Source organism: Cebus imitator, unplaced genomic scaffold, assembly GCF_001604975.1.
Source record: "Cebus imitator isolate Cc_AM_T3 unplaced genomic scaffold, Cebus_imitator-1.0 Scaffold538, whole genome shotgun sequence".
Classification (NCBI taxonomy): domain Eukaryota; kingdom Metazoa; phylum Chordata; class Mammalia; order Primates; family Cebidae; genus Cebus; species Cebus imitator.
This window is the reverse complement of record NW_016107853.1, coordinates 1,517,503-1,537,620: the sequence shown is the minus strand read 5'-3', so window position 1 is coordinate 1,537,620 and position 20,118 is coordinate 1,517,503. Positions and strand designations below refer to the sequence as shown.

The window sequence follows — 20,118 nt, the reverse complement described above, 5'->3', positions numbered from 1 at the left end:
TCTTTCCCCACAGCCTACCCACTGGGGTGGTGGGTTAGATAGCTCCCAACCCAACAGCAGGGCCTCCATGCTCTAATCGTCAAGGAACATCCTGATGACTTTCCAAAGAGCTCCGCTGAAGACAGCCTCAGAGACTATGGCCTGGGGCCTCCACAATGGAGATTTCCAGGTGTCTCTGCACAGAAAAAACTTTACCATCTCTTGGCTTCAGTCTTTTACATCTGTCTCAAAAAGGAAGGAAACACTGTGTGCACTGTAATCTCAGTACTTTGGGAGGCTGAGGCAGATGGATCACCTGAGGTCAGGAGTTCAAGACCAGCCTGGCCAACATGGTGAAACCTGCCTCTACAAAAATACAAAAATTAGCCAGACATGATGGCAGGTGCCTATAATCCCGGTTACTCGGGAGGCTGAGGCAGGAGAATCACTTGAACCTGGGAGGCGGAGGTTGCAGTGAACTGAGATCATGGCATTGTGCTCCAGCCTGGGTGACAAAGCGAGACTCCTTCTCAAAAAAAGAAAAAAAAAAAAAAAAAAAAAAAAAGAAAAAGAGATAGAAGGTGAGAGGAGGGCCAGATGTTAAGATTTTTGCTGCCACAGTGCCAGCTGGCTCCCTGCATGGCCTCTGTGGTGTCATCACAGCCAGACCCTCAGCAGGCTCATTTGGGAGATGTTCTCCTGCTTCCTCCACCTCCAAATCACTCAGAGTGATTCTCATTGGGCCGAAGACACCCGAGAGCCTACTGCTTGCTCACGTCACCCTTTCCATGTGTAACAGCTAGGACAGGAGATTCCTAAATGTTGACGACGTCAGCTTTGCCCTTCTCCTATTTCTGGTCCTCAAAAGAGGGAAGAACAGCCGGTCACTTGCACAAAAGCCCTCCATCTATCAGAACACCTTAGTAAATATCCTCTCTTTTCTCCCTAATTAATCTCCATGCCTTTATCTTTTCTTCAAGGGACATTCTCATCCCTACCTCACACAACAGTCTTTTAATCATCTTTATGGGTTTCCTCTGAGCCCTCCACAAGTTTGAAGGAACATGGAATAAGGTCCTGAAGATCTGTTTTCTGTTGCTGCAAAGATGGGAGAGAGAAGAAAGTCTTTGTTGATGAGAAAGGGGAATAATGAAGCTAAACACGTATAATAGACTAGATTTCTCTAGAGAAAATGGCCTTGGCCATTCTGTTTTTGTTGAAATGAGATGCAAGAAGCAAGAGGAGATATGCCATCTGCTACTTGGAGAAACGAGGAGGAGGCCTCTGTTATTATCTGATGCTGATGAATGGCCACAGAAGAATATATATTTTTGGCATCATTGTATTAATTAAAAGTTATTCATTGAAGACAAGGCTCAAAAGGCTAAACTGGGAGAGACGGAGGGCACTGGTTGACAGAATCACAATCTTTAAAGATCCCACGCTTTAGCAGGGACAGATGCAGCATTTGAATTTCCGCCCAGGCCTAAGGGTCCTTGCATAGGATGATGAAGATAGGCTTAACTACCACACTAGAAGGTGACATGGCAGGGTATTCAGCTGATGAAAGCTCTCCATCTTACAATGTCTGCCTCCTGTGAAGAACTGCCTGTCCCTCTCCATGGTGGGCTGCCACCTGCCACATTTGTTCCATGTGGAGACTGGGCAGTGGGTGGGGCTTATGGCAATCTTCAAATGCTTAAGGATCTATCCATGTGAAAGAAGAATTAGCCTTGTTCTATTGTCTAAGAAGACAGACCAGGATCAAAGTTACAGGGAGCCAGACTTTAGATCAATGTGTGAAAGGGCTTTCTAACAATAGTCATAAAAGCTAGGATTTGTGAGGCCTTCCCTAAGCCCAGCCCTGTGCCAGGCACTGCCCAGATGCAAGTGATTACTCCAATCTAGAGAGGAGAAGGGGGCCTGGAGAGGGCTGGTGACTTGCCTGGCATCACCCAGCTATCAGTGGGAGGACAAGGATGGGAAGGCATTAATTCACAGGTCTGTGTAATTTGTAAGCCTGCTGTGCTGCTGCCTGAAGTCTAACCAAGACGTCCATTTGAAAGCAAGTGGGCTGCTGTGAATAGTCTGTCACTGGGGACATGCAGAAAGACCCAGGAGACAAGATGCTGTGGAAGATATCTGAACACAGGTATAGAGCCGAACCAGCTTCCTGGAATCTCTCTCCCAACTCAGAGAGTGGAGGTTTTGACACATAGCTCAAGAGGAGGAGTAGCTGTGTTCACTCTGGGCACCCTGCCTTCCTTCTCCTCAGGGGCTCCAGCTACGCTGACAGCACAGGGTGCTAGAGTGGCCTCAGCCTCTCCTCAAATACCAGCCACATACCATGAGCCCGCAGGCATATAGCTCACACTGCCAAGTTTCCCTGCTGCTCTTGCTGCACGGTGGGAAGCTATACCCAAGAGTGCTTTGCAATGCGCAGGAGGCAACTGGGACATAACCTTCCCACAGTTATGATCATCCTGGGGCTGACACCACCAATTACCTCTCTTCCTATTCCCTCCACTTCCTACCCCAGCAATTTATACTTGAACTGGGAGCAGCTTCTATTGGTGGGAACATCTGGGTTGTTCGTTTCCATGGCCCAGCCAGCACTCTCAGCTCTGCACTTCTCTGCCCCAAGCACTCTGGCTGCTCTCCAGCTTGATGGAGGGTCCTGGGGACACATTCTGATCCCAGCACTTTCCAAGCAGACGATGGTATTTCTCCACATGGAAGGCTGGTGGTTCAGTGTGGCTCTGACCCTTGGGAGACCCTGCCTGCTGGCTTCTGACTGCCAGGGGAAGAAGGGGAGGGAAGATGTCAGGGATGGCAGAGGTGTGCAGCCAACCGGCCAGGAGGGCTGTGTCTATTCACAGTTGTTCACAGTGCTGCCCAGCTCCTGAATCTCCTATGCTAGAAGGACAGCCTCCCACTGGCACCCAGAGTCATTCTTTTTCTGTTTGATTTATAAGATAGCAGTGAGGGCTGGGAGGTTTGGAGTTGGAACAAAACAGAGGGAAAGAAAACGTCATGGGAAGCAACCTATTTTTGAAAACTGTGAGCTGACGCCAGGAGATTAGGTTCTGTTTGTCTTGGCTGATGGGCTTGTTTTAAAAAAAAAAAAAAGAAAAAAAAAAAACCCAAACCCCCTTCTCCCCACAACACAAGAAGTATTCCTGCTGTCTGGGTCTGCTCTAGCTGTCTGGAAGCATCTTGGCTTTGTTTAACACACCCCCCTGCTGCCAGGAGCGGGGCTCTATCCAGAGCAAATCCCCTGTGTCAGCAGGAATTCCGACGCTGACACAGCACAAAGCTGCCTCAAGAGGCCCTCTCAGTTTCTGGACTGACCTCGGAATCCTGTACATCTGGGTAACGCCTGGCAGAACCTTCCTGCAGGCTGGGAATGGAGGCCAATGACAATGCATTCAAGGGAAGCCAGGTCCCCTGGAGTGTGGCACATATTCAGCTGAACCTGCTGAGCTCAGGCAAGCCTGGTCTGATGCAGGTGTGTCAGGAGTGAGGTCTGGGAACTAGGGAGAGGCCAGTCAGGGCTCCTCACTGGGGCTGGGCCAAGGGTACTTGTCCGGCTTCAAGAGCAGGCTGGTGTAGTTATATAGAGACAAGTTATTTCCCAGTCTGTTTCCTGCAAAAAGCCACAAGCTCCTCCAGAGCAGGGACCACAGCTCATGCACCTCTGTGCCCAAAGCACTGTGCACTGTATTAGGCCTGGAACAGCTCTTCCCCCACCCTCACCTCCATAAGAGCTAATGGCTTTGGAGTAGGAAGGGGGCACAATAAGCAGCAGCTTGGGGCCAGGACAGGGCCTTCGCAGGCGGGAAGCATGTGCCAGCAGCAGGGTACAAGGTGCAGCACTTGGGGACCAAGACCGACAACTGAGGGCCGGAAAATGACAGTGTCAGCAACAGCAGCAGGTGCATCATGAGACACTCGTGCCAGGTCGCCAAGTCAGTCTGGCTCCTGACCTGCTCCCTCAAGCATCTTGCCTCCCGTTGAAAAGTGTAGGGGCCCTTGCAGTTCACAGCATCCTTTTTCCACCCTCCGGAAGGTCACTACTTCTCAGGGCAGTACCACTGACATTTTCTGCAAATTCGAGGATCATCTGAGGCTGGGTGTGGTGGAGATCTGAGCACTGGCTCTGGACATGGCTGCCCTGGAAAACAGGCCTGCGATGGAGGCCTTGACCTTGGTCTCAGGGGTAGACTGCAGGCTGCCCGCTCCTGGACCCCTTTCTGCCATGCCCCCAGATCCGTGGGGTGTCCAGAGGTGGGGAGGCCAGTTTGCAATGGCAAACCACAATATCAGAAACACCCAGCCTGGGAATCCCCCATGTTAGGGAAAGAAGAGGAGCATCACACTTCATCTGTCTCAGGACACCTTGGGGTGAGGTGCCACTAGAAGGGCACCTATGCACAGTCAAGGTTGAATAGGCCCTCCTGCAGACGTGATGCTGAGGGACCAAAATACAAAACAGTACAAGCCCAGCTACATTTAAAATAAACATACAAAAAGTCAGAAGGAAAATACATCAAAACACCTACAGTGGTTATTTATGGATGCTTGGGTCAAAGAAAGTTATTATGTTCTTCACTGTACTTTCTTTTTCTTTCTGTGGGCATGTCTTCTACAACTGGCACTTTATAATCAGGAAAAAAATGTTATTAAGGAAAATAAAAAAGAGAGACAGTGGCCCTGGCCTCTGCCTGTCCACGACAATGTCAGTCTGAGTGTGCGCTCACATGGACTATCAACAACAGGGCCAATGGACCCGTCCCACCTCGCCACTGTGTCCCTGGGTGGGATCCTGCGACAGCGTACAGTGGTGGAGCTGCCACAACAGGCCCCTGCTCCACGCTCAGGCCAAGTGTTTCTGCAAGATGACTCACCTGCAGCAGCTCCAGATCAGATGAATCCTCCTGTCCAGGGACCATTTCTGTTAACATCTCAGACATGACTTTTGTGTTTCCGCGAACGACGTCCAGTTCACTCCGCAGCCTGGCAATCTGGTGAGGGCCACGAGGAAGGAAAGGTCACTCAGAGTCAGCCTGCACCTGCAATATCAGAATCAGCTTGTCCCTAGGCTAGCGACAATCCCTCTCACTGGGAGATCTGGGTCACCCTTCTGAGTGCACGCTGCAGAGGCCACCTTCTCATCTCCCTCCAGCCTGCCTGTCAGCTCTGAGCGGAATGGGTCCTGCCACCCAACAATCTGTTGTGGTGCCTCTCTGACTGCGACACGAAAGCAGTACCATGTAGCGAACAGCTCCGTGTCAGAGTGCACCAAGCTGGCTCTCTGTCTCCGCTCTCCCACCACGGGAACTTGAGTAGAAGCTGAACCTCTCAGGGCCTCCATTCCTGCTCTTTAAAATCCAAGTTCAGGAGGGCAGGAGTCGTGAGATCCCTTCGGAGTTGAGATCCTATTCTACGAAGCTCTGAGTTACAGACTCTGCCCCAAGGAGTTTTACATCTAAACACTACAGTCCTCTGAGAGGTTGGGCAGTGTCAGCAGCACCTTTCTGCAGTGGCAAGAATGAGAGAAGAACAGAAGACCACAGGGGAGACACCTTCCACACCCACCTCCCTACTTGGTACCACAGCCCCTTAAAAAATACCCACGCTGCCCATCCATCAGTGCTCCCAAAGCCTGGACTCGGGCCAAGGCCTGAGGCTCCTCTCCAGCAACAGACATCGTATACTTTCTCCCCTTGCCCCTTCACTCCCTCAAGCCCCTTGAAGCATCTGCAGAGACCACAGGGTCCTTCCTTGCCCACAGTGAGGTATCATAGAAGAATCTGCATAGAAGCGCCTATTGGTCCCATCGCTCAGTGACAAGAGACTAATTCACGCTGGACAGAAGTCAAGAACTGCACAGGACACTGGAGGGAGCCCTGGGAGACTCAGCAGCAACGTCCAGAGCCAGACCTGAGCCTCTCTGAGCCTTAGCTTCCTCACCTACAGAAAGGTGGCACTAACACCACACCTCGCCAGGCTGCTGTGAGGTTCCCATGCGGCGCCCGGCATGCAGGTACGCTCTCTACACACATACGGCCCTTGTTCCTGCTCAAATGTCCACCGAGAGGAACTGTAATGTTGTTCTTCCTGCACTGTGACCCAGCCCAAGTGACAGCTCCTCTCCTCAGTGAAGCCTTTTCTGACTCTTCCCGCCCCATCCTGAGGTAGAAGCAACCGCTCCCACCTCCTCCTCCAGGGTCCCACTCACTGTGCTGCCTTCCACTATTGCAGCTGTAGCAGCCTCTGCTGTAGGGGTGGGCTCTCTTAGCAGACCCTTAGCTCCTTAAGGCAGGAACTCAGCTGGGTTGAGCTTTATACCCTCAGCACAGAGACAGGGACAGGAGACCTCAATCAGTGGTCAATTAGAGAGACGGTCTGTGTCCCGAGAGGCTCTTGACAGCCTCTGGCTCTGCCTGGTGGATGATCCAGGGGTTTTCTTCAAAGTCTTGGTAAAAGAGGTTTCTGGCTAGGAAGGCCCAGGAAGGTTATGGGTAGCCACCTTGTGGGCTCTGAAGCCCTGGGTCCTCTTGGCTGGGCTGGGTGATGAGCTGCCTATCTCTGCTTGCATTCTGCTCCCCCAGGGGCAACAGGCCTCAGGGCTCCTGCGCTACCTGCGTCCAGAACCTCCAGACCCAGCATATTCTGGCTACTAGGAGGGCCTTCCCCAGCACCTCCCATACTGTGAGTCAGTGAAGGGGCTCAGGAACTGTCCAACTTCAAACATTTTCTGCCTTCCCTCAGAGCAGAAAGGGCAAAGTTCTGCCCATAGGAGCAGGGCTAACAGCCAGAGACCTTCCTCCCCACAGCACTTGGATGGCTACCATAAGGACCTCTTCCGTCTGCCTGTCAAGCCCCTAGCTGCCTGGTGAGGTAACAGATCACCCGTTCTACTGATGGGAGGCTGAGTTAAATGTCCTGACGGAAGCCTACGTTGAGCGGCAGAGCGGGGGCTCACATCAGGCTCTGCGGGCTTCAAGTTCACTCCTACTTTCACCATACTCCCTGCTCAGAGCCAGCAGGGGAGCGAGAGGAACGCGACACAGCACTGCCGTCCCTGCACACACAGTGCTTGACCCGTCAGCCTCAATGTGGTTCCATGGTCATGACATTGTCGCAAATAGTAAATGAGGATTATTAAATAACATTGGAGAGTTGTTTTTCTTTCCCAAGTCTGACCAATTCTCAAATTGTAACTAATTGAAATTCTATGGATTCTTCTAAAGAGCACTCCCCAATTCATCTAAGAAATCCAGCGTGGGGTTAAAACTGCATTAGCTTATCAGGAAGTAACCCAAGAAGATAGGAGCGTTTGGGATAAAAGCAGGCTTCTTGTGCTTCAGGAGGGCCTCCCTGATCAGGTCACAGGCCTCTGATGGCTGACATTTTTTACAGGACAGATCTAAGCCTCTGTGTGACAGACAAGCCCGTCACAGCTCTGCTGCACTTCTATGGTTTTGACCTCACTTTCTGCCACGGTTTCCTCCCAGATCTGGGCCCTACGTATGTGCTTGCTCTCCAATCAAGCCACCTGCTGCTCCGAGAGAGCCCTGCGCCTCTGCACCTCTGCCTTGCAATGTCACTGCTGAGCATGTGGTCTCACCTGACAAAGCCCCACTCCTGTGTCAGGACCCTCTGCGTGTCAGGTCCCCGGTGCCTCCCAGGCACCACTCAACCCTAGGCTCAAAACTCGGAGCCCCCTTGGTTCTGCTCCCCACCAACAAGATTCAGGCCTGAACACACTCCATCATGATGGCCTCAGCATCTGTCTCCCCTGGGGACTAAGCCCTTCTATCTCTGTGTCCCCGACACCCAGCACAATGCCTGGCTTGGGGGGCCTCTGTAAGTGTCTCTTGGAAAGATGAATAAGAATAGTCAGCTGGCTTGCCTATGGCCCCAAAGTATGCAAGTACCTGTTCTGAATTGGCTGTGATGGGGCCAGTCACACTCAGAGCGGGGGCCTGTGGTGCGGAGTAGGGAGCAGGAGGTGGCGAGGAATAGGAACCAGCACTTGTCTTCTGCTGTGACTGGGACCTGGGCATGGTCGCGGCTGGATCCACTTCTGGGACGCTCTGGCACGACAACAACAAAGTCCTCTGTTTTGGGCTGCCTGCACAGCTGGGCCTGGTACCTACCCCACCCCATGCGGCACTTCTCCAGAGCTGCCTGCGGAAGGCTCAAGGCTCTCTGCTCCACTGCTGCCTGGGTGAGGCTCATGGAGCCCCGCTGAGCCCAGGCTCTCCATCTGGGAAGTAGGGCTGCCACTGGCTCCTCCCTCTACTTACCTCTCAAGGAGTGTGTAGCAGACAATGAAAGCAACTCCAGCCAGGCGTGGTGGCTCATGCCTGTAATCCCAGCACTTTGAGAGGCTGAGGTGGGTGGATCACAAGGTCAGGAGTTTAAGACCAGCCTGACAAAAATGGTGAAACTCTGTCTCTACTAAAAATACAAAAATTAGCATAGTGGCACATGCCTGTAATCCCAGCTACTTGGGAGGCTGAGGCAGGACAATCACTTGAACCCAGGAAGCAGAAGTTGCAGTGAGCCGAGATCAGGCCTCTGCACTCCAGCCTGGGCAACAGAGCGAGACTCTGTCTCAAAAAAAAAAAAAAAGAAAGCAATTCCAAAAGGCAGCACCAAGAGTGCTCTGTGAGCCCTCTGGTAATGGTTCCTATCATTAAGACCACCTCAGGATGGAGTGAAGGGAGGGCGGTTATTCAGTGTTGCTAATCACAAATCTTTACTTGGTACCATAAGAACTACTTTTTCGGCCTTTACAAGGAGACTAATATAAATAGTAATTATGCAATTTACCAAATGTTTTCGTAATTATAGGAACAACACTGCTCTCTGTCATTATTAGAAGAGTGAAACAGGTTATGTTGATTTCACAAAGCACAGTGCATGGTCTGGAGGGATCATGATGAGAACAGGCTCTGGAAAGGGCAGTCCCTCATGCTTGCCCCTTGGGCATCTCAGATGACCTCTTGCATATTAAGTCGTGTTCCTACAAGAGACGTGCATAGGTGTGCTATTCTTCTCAGAGATGGGCAATGGAGTCAGGCAAGGTGACATGTACTGGGATGAAGTGCCTCTCCCAGACCCTGGTGCTTTTCTGGCTCTTCCCCAGGCTAGCAGCGAAGCTGATTCCCAGCCAGTAGAGGGACTGGCTTCCATGCGAAGCCATGAGTGGCATGGCCTACATGCTTTTAACCCTGATGTGCTGAGCTGGCCCCTCCATGGTGCTCAAAGCTGTTGGCACTGACTGCAAAAGCTTTGGTGGGATGCCCCTAAAGGGACCTTCCCAGGGCTTTGATCCTAAGGCTGGTGGAATGCAAGGATGTCTGGATTGATGCTGAATGCTCATAGCTCAAAATAAATTTTAGATCCATTTGACTTGGTACAATTGAAAAAAATAAAAAGCTCCTTTTTGCCCCAAGAGTGACGTCAAGCTCTCTGTATGCTCTGAGGTGCTATGGTGCTCTGAGGGACAACAGGATTCCCACGCCAGATTTTAGGGGCCTCTGAAAAGCAGGTGCTAATGACCCTCACAGGATGGCCCCGCCCAAGTAGCCATTTCCATGAAAACTCTGAACTGATCCCTCTATTATATCCTTCCACAGACACTGCTGCCACTTAATCACCAGTCAACCAGCTGTCTCACTCCTGCATGCCCCTTGTTATTAAAAAGGAATGCCCCCGAGCTTTAAGAAGGCATGATGACAGGCTGAATAATTCAAAGGCAGCAGCAGAAGGGTGGCTGCAGCAGCTTGGCTCACCCGTTCTGCAGTAGGTCTTTCTAGAAAGCACCAGCTGGAAGCTTACCCGCTGTGGTGTGTGTATGGGAGACAGAGCATCCAAGTCTGCCATGGGAAATTCAACCCCTTTCCTCTTCAGCTCCTCGTATATGTGCACAACACCGGTGAGGTCAGGACTACTTCGAAAGGCATCAGCCCATGCCTGGGAGAATAGAAGGCATGTTAGGAAGCATTTCTCAAGAGCTGCTGCCATGGTACCTGAAAATCCAAAGTGGCCCACGTCCTCTCCCTGAGACCAATGCCCTCCTACTTGCAAATGCAAATTGCACTGGCTCAACCTATTCTGTTCCTCTTCTCCTGCAACTGCTGCCATGACACAGCTGGTGAAACCCTGGCTTTCAGTGGTGCTGCTGAGCGTGAACAAAAACACAAAACTTAATTTAGCATGTATTTCCTTGGAGAAGAGACCGGGAAATAACACCTATGCACTGTGGTGCATCCTAAAAAGCAGGCATTTCCCTAATGGCAAGGAAATCAATTGCTGGGGCTGTTTAGCTGCAGGGAGTGGAAAGTGCAGCCTTGTCCCCTCAGTAGGATGCCTGCCCTCTGTGCAGGAACACCTCTGCCCTGAGAGCTTCTACTGGTGGAGTTGGGAACTGGGGACAAATTGAGCAGAAAGGAAAGGAGAAATTGATGTGTGACATGAAATAAAGGCTAACTACAGGTTTCCTCAGATCAGAGACAACAAATGCCGAGCTTGCCTAGCCTAGCTCTGTCTCGTGCTGCTGCCGGTAGGGGAGATGACGGTGGCTCAAGGGAAGAAGAGCCCGCTGGGAGCCAGACCCAGGCCAGACTGGGGAGCTCACCCCAGGGGGTTCCACTTCCAGACCCAAGCTTCTTCCATGAAGTCTGCGGCCGAAAATGTCGGCACATGTGTGCCCAATCGAAAAATCCAATGAAAATCACAATCACTAGATTCCCTTCAGTGAAAACACACCACAGAAAGGAAAGAACAAAAATTCAAGTAGATTATCATTTCTGTTGACTCGTGAAAAGTTAAACATTTTTTAAAAAATCTGTTCTTTGGAAGTCTCAGGCTGTAACAAAAAAAGAATATCCAAAGGGCTCCCTAGAAATGGCCCTTTCCATGCTGTCCATTCACCATACGTACCCAGAGGAGGAGGCAGAGCCTCCTGTGTCCATGACTCTGTTGCCAAGTCTGTCATTGTCGCAGCATTTAACTGCCTCCTCACTCCAGCAATGAGTTACAACCAATCCCGAGGCAGCCACAGAAACTCTATCTCTAACCAACAGACCCATTCAAAGTTAAAAGGTCAGTTTCCAAAAACCCTTCTTAATTATGACCGAGGTGTCTCACTTACGGAACAGTACTGTTAGCCTGGCTTTCCCTGACACACTTATTTAATTTGCATGCTCAGGGATTTAAAGCTACTGGATCAGGACAGCCCCTCTTGGCCAACACTTCCTTCTAGATTCTGAGGACGGCCAAAGAAGGTGCCTCATAGAGCACTGTCTGGAAGGCCCAGCTGGAGAGTAGGTTGCCCCCAGGGAGTGCCTCCAGCCCCGCCCCCACCAGCTGCCTTGGCTCCCTCCACCTGGTTCAAAATCCAGCTAAGTCCTGTGACTCCAACCTCAAAATGCCCTAGCATTTTAGTTTAGGGTGTTGACTCTAGGGCTTAAAAACCGGTTTCACAGCCCAGTGTGGGAGGCTGAGGAAAAAACGCATGGCAGTTCTTCCTGGTGCCACTTCATGCCTCTGTACATGGAATACAGGCAGCTCCAGGGACTGCTTTCAATTCATCTAGCTCTCTACCCAAGCCAAATTGGAGATAACAGGAATGAAGATGAAGGAACCATGGCTGTTATCTCCAGTTGGAGGATACTTCTTGGGGTCCCCTTTCTAAGGCACTCTGCTTCCATGTTCACGGAGACAGAGTGGAGGGTGAGGGAAATGCATACCCACTCTGGGCCAATGTGATGCTCCTCCTTCCAGGAAACTCAGCAGCACTAGGAGCTGGGTTGTCCTCACAGGGTAGGCAGAACTGTCTTCTCTAACTCCAGGGCCATGTGCCAGCCCAGGACTGGAAGCGGAGACAGCCTGTGTTCTCCAGAAGGAACACCTAGTGTGCTCGGAGGTGCAGAAGTACAGGAGAGGATTTGGAAGGCCTTCCTGATCTTTTCTGTCCCTTCCCAGGCCTGGGTGACCTGGACTTCTGGACTTCCCAGGCCCTGTCCTGTCATGACAAATTTTCTCTTTGCCTAGGCAAGCTGGAGTTGGCATCTGTTATTTGCAATCAAGTAGTCTTGGCTAATGCACCCGCTTCCCACCTGCCACAATTCCAACCCCTGTCTGGGACCTCTGTGCAGACTGGGTGAGATGGCTGCTAACAGAGCAGATATTCATGACAGTAATCTCTATTGACTAGGATTCTGATGCCAACAGAGGAAAAAATAGGGTGTGAGGAGCCTCTCAAGAAACGTAGCTCTGGGTGTCTCCCATCTCAGGGTGTCTCCCATTCATATGTGAAATAGTAGAGATGGGAGACACTTAATGCCATGTGTCCCTAGCATCTTCTTGGGACATGCCTCAATAATTAGGCTCCTGTCTCCCTCTACACCAGGCCACACACCCCCTTTTTTGGTGGGGGGACAGGGTCTTGCTCTGTCACCTAGGCTGAAGTGCAATGGTGGCAAAATCTCGGCTCACCTCCGCCTCCCAGGATCAAGCAATCCTTGCACTTTAGCTTCCAGAGTAGCTGGGACTATGGCCATGCACCACCATGCCTGGCTAATTTTTGTATTTTTTGTAGAGATGAGGTTTTGCCATGTGGCCTAGGCTGGTCTTGAACTTCTGGACTCAAGAGATTTGCCAGCCTTGGCCTCCCAAAGTGCTGGGATTGCAGACATGAGCCAACTACACCCAGCCTAGACACCTTTTGAAGGCAGACACTGAGTCTCACCCTTGTCCAGAGAAGACAGTCAGTCAACATTTGTCAGGTTAAACTGGATTCAGTCCTCATGGTTACTAAGCATCCTTATTTTCCTACTTCAGAGAACAGAGGAAAGATGGCCACTTAGCCTGTCAACAGACTGAAGTGGCAGTGATAAAGGGGGGTGCTGGAAGCCTGACCCAGGTGAGGATGCTCCCTAGGGGAGATGGAAGGCTGACCCAGGTGAGGATGCTCGCTAGGGGAGATGTAGCAGCCCTCGTGAGGTCTGGCCACTCTTGGAGTCCTTAACCTGAAGCCTGGAATCAGCAGAGAGAGTTGGGCAGACTGCCCTCCCCTAAAGCTGCCTTTTTAGAAAGCAGTGATGCAGCGGTGTGGGCACACTCTGAGGGCTACACAGGAGCTAGCTGGTTAATGGCCAAGTGGCCAGCTCACGGGAAGCCTTCTTTTCCTGCCTGTGGCTACAAGATTAGGGCTTAGAAGACGCAGAGGAAGGTCTAATGAGGAAAAAAAAACGAAAGAGATCAGTTCAGATCTCCTTCATTTCTTTGGACTGTATGCAAAACCCCAGACTAAAACCAGACACAAACACAAACCATATCCTATTCATTTCTGTATCCCTCAAAGTTTTGGCAAAGCTTTGAATCATCAAATTTCATATCAATAAACCATTGCTGATTTAAACGATGGGCTCTGGGATGCCTTTGGATAGAAGGGAGCTTTGGTCAGCTCCTGCTGATGCCCCAGACCAGACTTCCTACTCCCAGTGACAGGGTTCCTAGGGAGTTGCTGTCCACACAGAGTCTGGCAACAGCCCAGCTACCAGACTCCGATGCCTTCAAAGAACACAACACCTCCAGCTTCTCCTGCCACCACTCCCATCCCCAGCCCCATCAGCTCATTTCTTCAGTGGAAAGAAAAACCTTCAGTGGAAAGAGAGTATTTTTAGATGATTGCTGGGGCATGGGGAGGGAGGCTGGGGAAGCATGGCCACACTGAGGTGACTCTGCCAGGATGACACCATTTCTGCTCCTGAAAACAATTTCAAGAGAAAGTCTCAGGGATGATGTAGAGCAGGAGCATCCTTTTTGTCTTCTCAGCAAATGGGGTTTAATGTGAACAAACAAAAGGAACAGAAGCCAAAAGACCGGCCAAGGCACAAGGTGAAAATGTAGGGGTGAAGCTGAAAGCTGCCAGAAGCAAGGCCTTTGTTACCCCTACAGGTACGAGTGAGTGTCAGCAAGCTACTAACCAGGCTGTGCCACTCTCAATGTGTCTTTCCTCCATCCTCCCAGGGAGCCCGGCTCCATCCAGAAAGGCAGATCCTGTGGTGGGGGTAAGCCGACTGAGCCCTCGCACCTGGTGGGAAAAAGTCCCAGAACCACACGGCTGTGTCTGCCTTTTGGAGGGTTGAGGGGGATGGGGTGGCTACGGATGGCTGGAGGGCAGCCAGAAGACAGAAAGCCCCATGCAGGAAGAGAAGGAGTGCAGTGGGGGAAGAGAGGTAGGCATCAGCCGGATTCTCTTTGCAGTTGGCCAGGGTGCTAGTGATGTCAAACGTGCCACTGCGTAGGCCGACCATGCCTGCGATTAGCACTCTAAAAGGGAATCGGAGAGAAGGTAGGCTGGGGCAGGCAGATGAGCACGGACAAGCTCTATCACCTGGTTCCCTATAGGCACAGGGGACTTTGGAAAAGCTAGTGTGGAGCCTGACCTCCCCTTTCCCCTCAGCCTGGCTGCAGCTCTGCTTCTACCATCCTCAGGGCAACCAAAGGGGCAGTGGGCTCTGGCCAGCAGCTGGTAATCAGCCACAGGTTCTACCTGCCAGGAGCCCCAACCACGCCTCATAGGCAGGAGGGATTAGGGGTGCATATCTGCGAGGCTCCTTTACCTCGAAAGCTTTTCAAGCGCTAACACATTCAATCTACTTTTCCAGAATGGAAAGGTTAAGGCTGAACCCCACTCCACCCCCGAGCCACAAGCAGACAAAAGCCAGTTTAAGTCCTTCCCAGCTGGGCCCTTGTCCTCTGTCATCTGCAAATCTTCATTTCCCCAGTTAAACTGCCGGCTTCCTAAGGGTAGCGTCAGGACCGACCCTGCCCCATTTCTCTGAAGAGGACCAAGAAGCATCCTGATACCACGATGGTGACGAGGAGTCTGTTACTGCTCTGGCACGCCACACTTAGCTGAGCCTCCTCTCAGCCTACCGGCATTAATATGAGAGCTGCTACCTTCTCACAGGTTGGAAAGGCAGCCAGTGACTTGTCTCCTCCAACACCATTCTTGTCTCACGGTAAGAGCAGCACTTTCTCTCCCAGGGGAATCATCAGACTCTCTGGGGAAGCTTTAAGGTTTTTCTAAAGTATATTCACCATGCAAATAAAAGTACTTTCTTTCTCAAAGGGGTTAAAAAAGGTTGACCCAATGCAATACTACTCCATGCTCTAATGAGAAGACTGAAAACAGCGTGTGTGAGTGAGGACAAGAAGCAGCTAACCCTCTTGCGTACTGGTGGGCAAGAACACTGAAGAGCCCAGGGGAACCTACTCCCCACCACGCAGCAACCACACATCTCGGTAAGAGGTGGATACGTGTGAGATGGCTAATATTTGACCATTTTTGACCAACAAAGACGGCACTTTCATATATTCAACTTAACATCTTCCTAACAAAGAGGAATAAATGTACTCAACAAAAGTCAAGTCAAAAATGATGCTCATAGCAGCATTTTCATAGTAGCCCCAAACTGCAAACACCAAGTGCCCATCAACAGTGGGAGGGATAAATAAATGGCAGTGTGTTCACACAGCAGGACTTGGCACAGCAATGGCAACAAAAGACCTAGACTCACAGGCAACAACGTGTGTGACCCTCACAAACACAGCAGAGGCAACAGAGCACGATGGATGAAGTTCAGGAACAGAAAAGACTGGTCTATGCTGCGAGAGGTCAGGCAAGTGGCCCTCTGGAAGGTGGGAGGTCTGGGGTATGGTCATATTCTGTTTCCAGATGCAGGGGCTGCTTACACGTTCAGTTTGTGAAAATTTATCAAGTTATACACACTTTTATGTGTGATTTCCTGTATATATACTATGATTCAATAAAAGTTTTTAAAAAAGAAGGGGTAGGGATCCTGTTTATTCTTTAGGTTCACCCTGTTACAGAAGCCAAGCCACCCACAGCTGAATGCTGCCTGCTGTCCTCTGCTGGGCAGCCGTTACCAAAAGTGAGAGCTCTTCCCGAACACTGCAAATCTGGAGAGAAAGAACGCTCTCCAGCTGGGGTAGCAACCCCCATCTAGGAGTAGTACCCTTACCTGAAGCCCATGCTTTTCACAGCTGGACCAGGAAACTGTGCCCACCCAGGCGGACGCTTGTGAGGCATCTCAAGGCCCTGTTCTGCTCAGGTCCCCGTGGCCAGCACACACTGCTACTGCCAGGCCAGCAACGGGAGGCCTCAGAACATGGTGCTGGCCACTTCACAGCATGGGCTGATCTCATGGGCTCAGGGCTGAGAGAAGACAGGCAAGAACCCCAAGTTCCATTTTACAGATGGGGTAATAGACACCCACAGAAATTACTACACCTGTCTGAGGTTAGCAGCAGGCTGGCTAAAAGCTGGGAGGAGCTGGAATGTGTGGAGGGGTGATCCTGATAGGAAATTTTGGAGGTGAGGGCAGGGTGGGCAGGGATGGGTATCCTCAGGGTAGAGGCGTGAGCCACAACCAGTGAAGAAGGCTCTATCTGCCCTTAGGCACGGTCCCTACAGTCAGCAGGGCCAGTACAGAACACGCCCCTTGTGATAACTGTGCTTGCCATGGGGTGGACTGGCCACCCTGCTGGGCACAGACAGGCCTTGGTGTCAGAAAGCTCTCCCACAGGACATGCTTTGTGAGAAGCGGCCACCATTTGCTTTCCTAACATGAATTCCTGGGGGTGTTGAGGTAGGGGAATGCAGCCCCAAAAGGAAGGGCTATGGTAGGGTGGGTGTAGGGAGAAGGCAAAGTACATGTACGTGTGTGTGTGTGTGTGTGTGTGTGTGTGTGTGTGTGTGTGTGTGAGAGAGAGAGAGAGAGAGGGAGAGAAAGAGAGAGACAGAGAGAGAGAGAGAGAAGGAGAGAGAGAGAGAGAGACACAGATGTTGGGTGGGCAGAACAGGGGCCAGAGATAGCCCTAGGGGAAGCATGGGAGGGCCTCCCAGAGTTCCTCAGAATTAGCTACATTCACTCATTCATTATAAAGAAATACTGATCATCCACTCTACACATTCCACTGCTGTAGACCCTGGGAACACCATGTCCCTGGAGTCTTAGGGAACGAAGAGTGAGGCAGACAAAAGAAATGTTAGCAAAGCCAGTCTTGAAAACCACAAAAAAGAATGATGTGAGACAGATAGTATGTGTGCTTAAAACCAGTCAGAGGCCTCCGAGGCACATGTGAATGAGGAGGAGGAGTGGCTGCTTTGAAAGCTGGGGAAGGACCTTTCGGGCAGAGGGAATTGAGCACAGGGAATGCAAAGAGGCTCCTCTCCAGCTGCACACCCTCCCCATCTGAGAGCCCGGCCTGCCCCGGCACACCACCTCCTGCATTCTTAGCTGCCTCCCTCTGTCTGGCTGCCTTCCTTTGCCCTTGCTGGACCCCCATGCCCAGCCCTGAGTTGGTCTCTCTTCTTGGCTCCTGAGGCCCTTGTCTTGCCTCTGCCACAGCATTAATCACCCATGCTGGATGTGCCTGTTGACTTACGTACCTTCTGCCCTGCCACCAAGTGCTCTGTCTGAAACCCAGGTCTCCATACACCCCAGCTCAGAGCCCTTCGGTGGCTTCCCACTGCCTACAGGACCACAGCATGCATGCCTACAGCTCCTCAGCATGCATGGCCACCGGCCTCTGGGCATCCTTCTGGCCCCATCTCCTGCCTGCTCTCCCACCCCAAGCCCTGCCCCAGCATTCTTCATTACAACCCTTTCCCCACATAATGGTCTTTATAACATGTCCACAAATTCCTTGCTCCTCCTCTCTTCAAGAGGTGAAGTTTATTTCCCTTACTCTTGAGGCTAGGGCTGGTGACTCCCTTCTAACATATAGAATATAACAGAAAAGATGGTATGTGACTTCCAAGACTAGGTCATCGAGACCAGTGTTGATGTCCACATGGTGGTAAACTCAGGTCTCTTGCCAATAGTCAGCAAGGAACTGAGGCTTCCTCCCACCAGTCACGTGGGTGCACCATGTTGGAAGTGGAGCCTCCAGCGGTAGTCGAGCCTTCAGACGATACCACCTCACGAGAGACTCCAAGCTAGAACTGCCCAGCTAGCTGCTCCTGGATTCCTGGCCCACAGAAACTATGAGATAATGAACATTTGCTGTTTTAAGCTGCTGTGTTTTGAGGTAATTCGTAACACAGTGAGTGATAACAAATACAACCCAAATATGCCAACTGTTCTCTGATACGTGTGGGCCTTTGAATATGCTATTCTCCCTGCCTGTGATGTCTCTCACGTTGACTTTTCCACTAAGCTCCCCATTATTCTTCAGGGTCCAACAGAAATGTCCTCTCTTCAGCGAAACATCCCTTAATGCCATCCCTAGCCCCCCACCTTCCTCTGCCTGCCCCAGAGTTGGCCCCTGCCCTGCGAGCTCACCAAGCCCACACACAGCTCTGACATGGTTCTTCCTATTCCATGTTTCCTCAGAGGCCTGTTGAGACCACCCTACCTGCCTTTGCAGGCAGCAGAAGGCCAGCATCCAGAAAGCTTCAACAAGGCTCTGTCAACTGGCTGGAGAGCCACCAATTAGAATTTCATTCCAGTGGGATGAGTATTTTTTTTAAAGTATTTTGCATTAAATATTTAAAAGTAGAAGCTTCCATTTTTTTCCTCCAAATGGTGGAAGAGCATGAGGACTCATCAATAAGAGACTTCATCTTACTCTATCCCAGTAAATTGGGCAAGGGATCCGACCTACCTGGATCAGAGCAAGCACTTTGTCCTGTACAATGGTGGGAGGGTTGTTCTTGGGAGAGATAATTTTGACCAGAACACTGTCGATGAAATCTCGGTTGGCCACAAGGATGTGGAAGCGGTGGCCACAGTTCTTCACACATGTCTCCAGCACCTGGTGTGGGGAAGGAAGGAGAGGGGTCACCCCAGTGGGAGCTGGAAAAGACACTGGGAACTGAGGAGGGCAGCTGAGTTTCCACCAGCCGCTCTGTCTTGCTCCTAGATCAGCTTTCTGACATGTCTCTTCCAGAGCCAAACCTGCATGGCACACGCATTCCCATACTCCATTCTCCAGGGATGACAGCAGCCCCTTACTGACTGAAGTCTCCTGTCCCTGCACAATAATCAGGCAATTAGTTGGTAATTGAGGCACCAGTTTTGCATGATAAGGATGCTAGTGTTTTAATGGGATCAAAATGACTGAGCCGTCCCTGAAAATTAGCATTTTAACTCCTCTCTCTGGGCCTCTGGGTATGAGGCATTAGCCAATGGGACACGGGCTCTGTCACAAGAGGAGGCTGCTATGACAGCTTGAATTGCTTAGTGAGTTACTGGCCCTTATATGTGAGAAAGCAAATGCATACACACATCCCCCACTCAACCTTGCTTCTGCAACCAAAATTGGGAATGACAAAAGATTTTCCACTCTTGACAAACGTTTTGTGGACCTCAGCTGCCAGGTGACTTTAAGGTCCATGTTTGATTCAGACTCTGGCTGCTCCCACCTTGTCTGGGAAAACGAATGCCACAGGCCTTAGCTGCTCAGAAAAGCCCAGCATGCTGGTTCTGGCCAGAGGGTCAGTGAGGGCTCACATCTCAGCTCCACCACTTTCTCCGTGAATGGCCCAGGACATCTTTCTGAGCCTCAGCATCCACGTCTGTGAAGAGGAGATGATGAGCTCTCCTTTGCAAGATTGTTGGAAAGATTAGCAAGAATACATTTAAAGCATAGGCTGGGCATGGTGGCTCATGCCTGTAATCCCAGCACTTTGGGAGACTGAGGCAGGCAGGTCACCTGAGGTCAGGCGTATAAGACCAGCCTGACCAGCCTGGCAAAACCCCGCCTCTACTAAAAATACAAAAACTAGCCAGGCTTGGTGGCATGCACCTATAGTCTGAGCTATTCTGGAGGCTGAGGCAGGAGAGTTGCTTGAACCTGGGAGACAGGGGTTGCAGTGGGCTGAGATTGCGCGTTGCAGTGAGCTGAGATTGCGCCACGGCACTAGCCCAGGTAACAGAACAGAACTCTGTCTTAAAAACATACGTACAGGCCGGGCGCGGTGGCTCAAGCCTGTAATCCCAGCACTTTGGGAGGCCGAGGCGGGTGGATCACAAGGTCAAGAGATCGAGACCATCCTGGTCAACATGGTGAAAACCCCGTCTC

General features: G+C 51.2%; 1 protein-coding gene across 8 annotated transcripts in view; it reads right to left on the bottom strand.

The window, feature by feature from the left end:
* Positions 1-20,118, bottom strand: part of TOM1L2 (target of myb1 like 2 membrane trafficking protein) — a 126,525-nt gene that overhangs the window by 29,212 nt on the left and 77,195 nt on the right. For 5 of the 8 annotated variants that reach the window (XM_017514848.2, XM_037733589.1, XM_017514849.2 and 2 more), the window contains exons 4-7: positions 18,700-18,849; positions 9,835-9,969; positions 7,923-8,081; positions 4,887-5,003 (exon numbers count right to left, since the gene is read on the bottom strand). In XM_017514848.2, coding sequence (XP_017370337.1) covers positions 4,887-5,003; positions 7,923-8,081; positions 9,835-9,969; positions 18,700-18,849 — 561 coding nt within the window. The remainder of the gene's footprint in view (positions 1-4,886; positions 5,004-7,922; positions 8,082-9,834; positions 9,970-18,699; positions 18,850-20,118) is intronic. The other 3 variants (XM_017514851.2, XM_017514854.2, XM_017514852.2) reach the window with 2 other exon arrangements.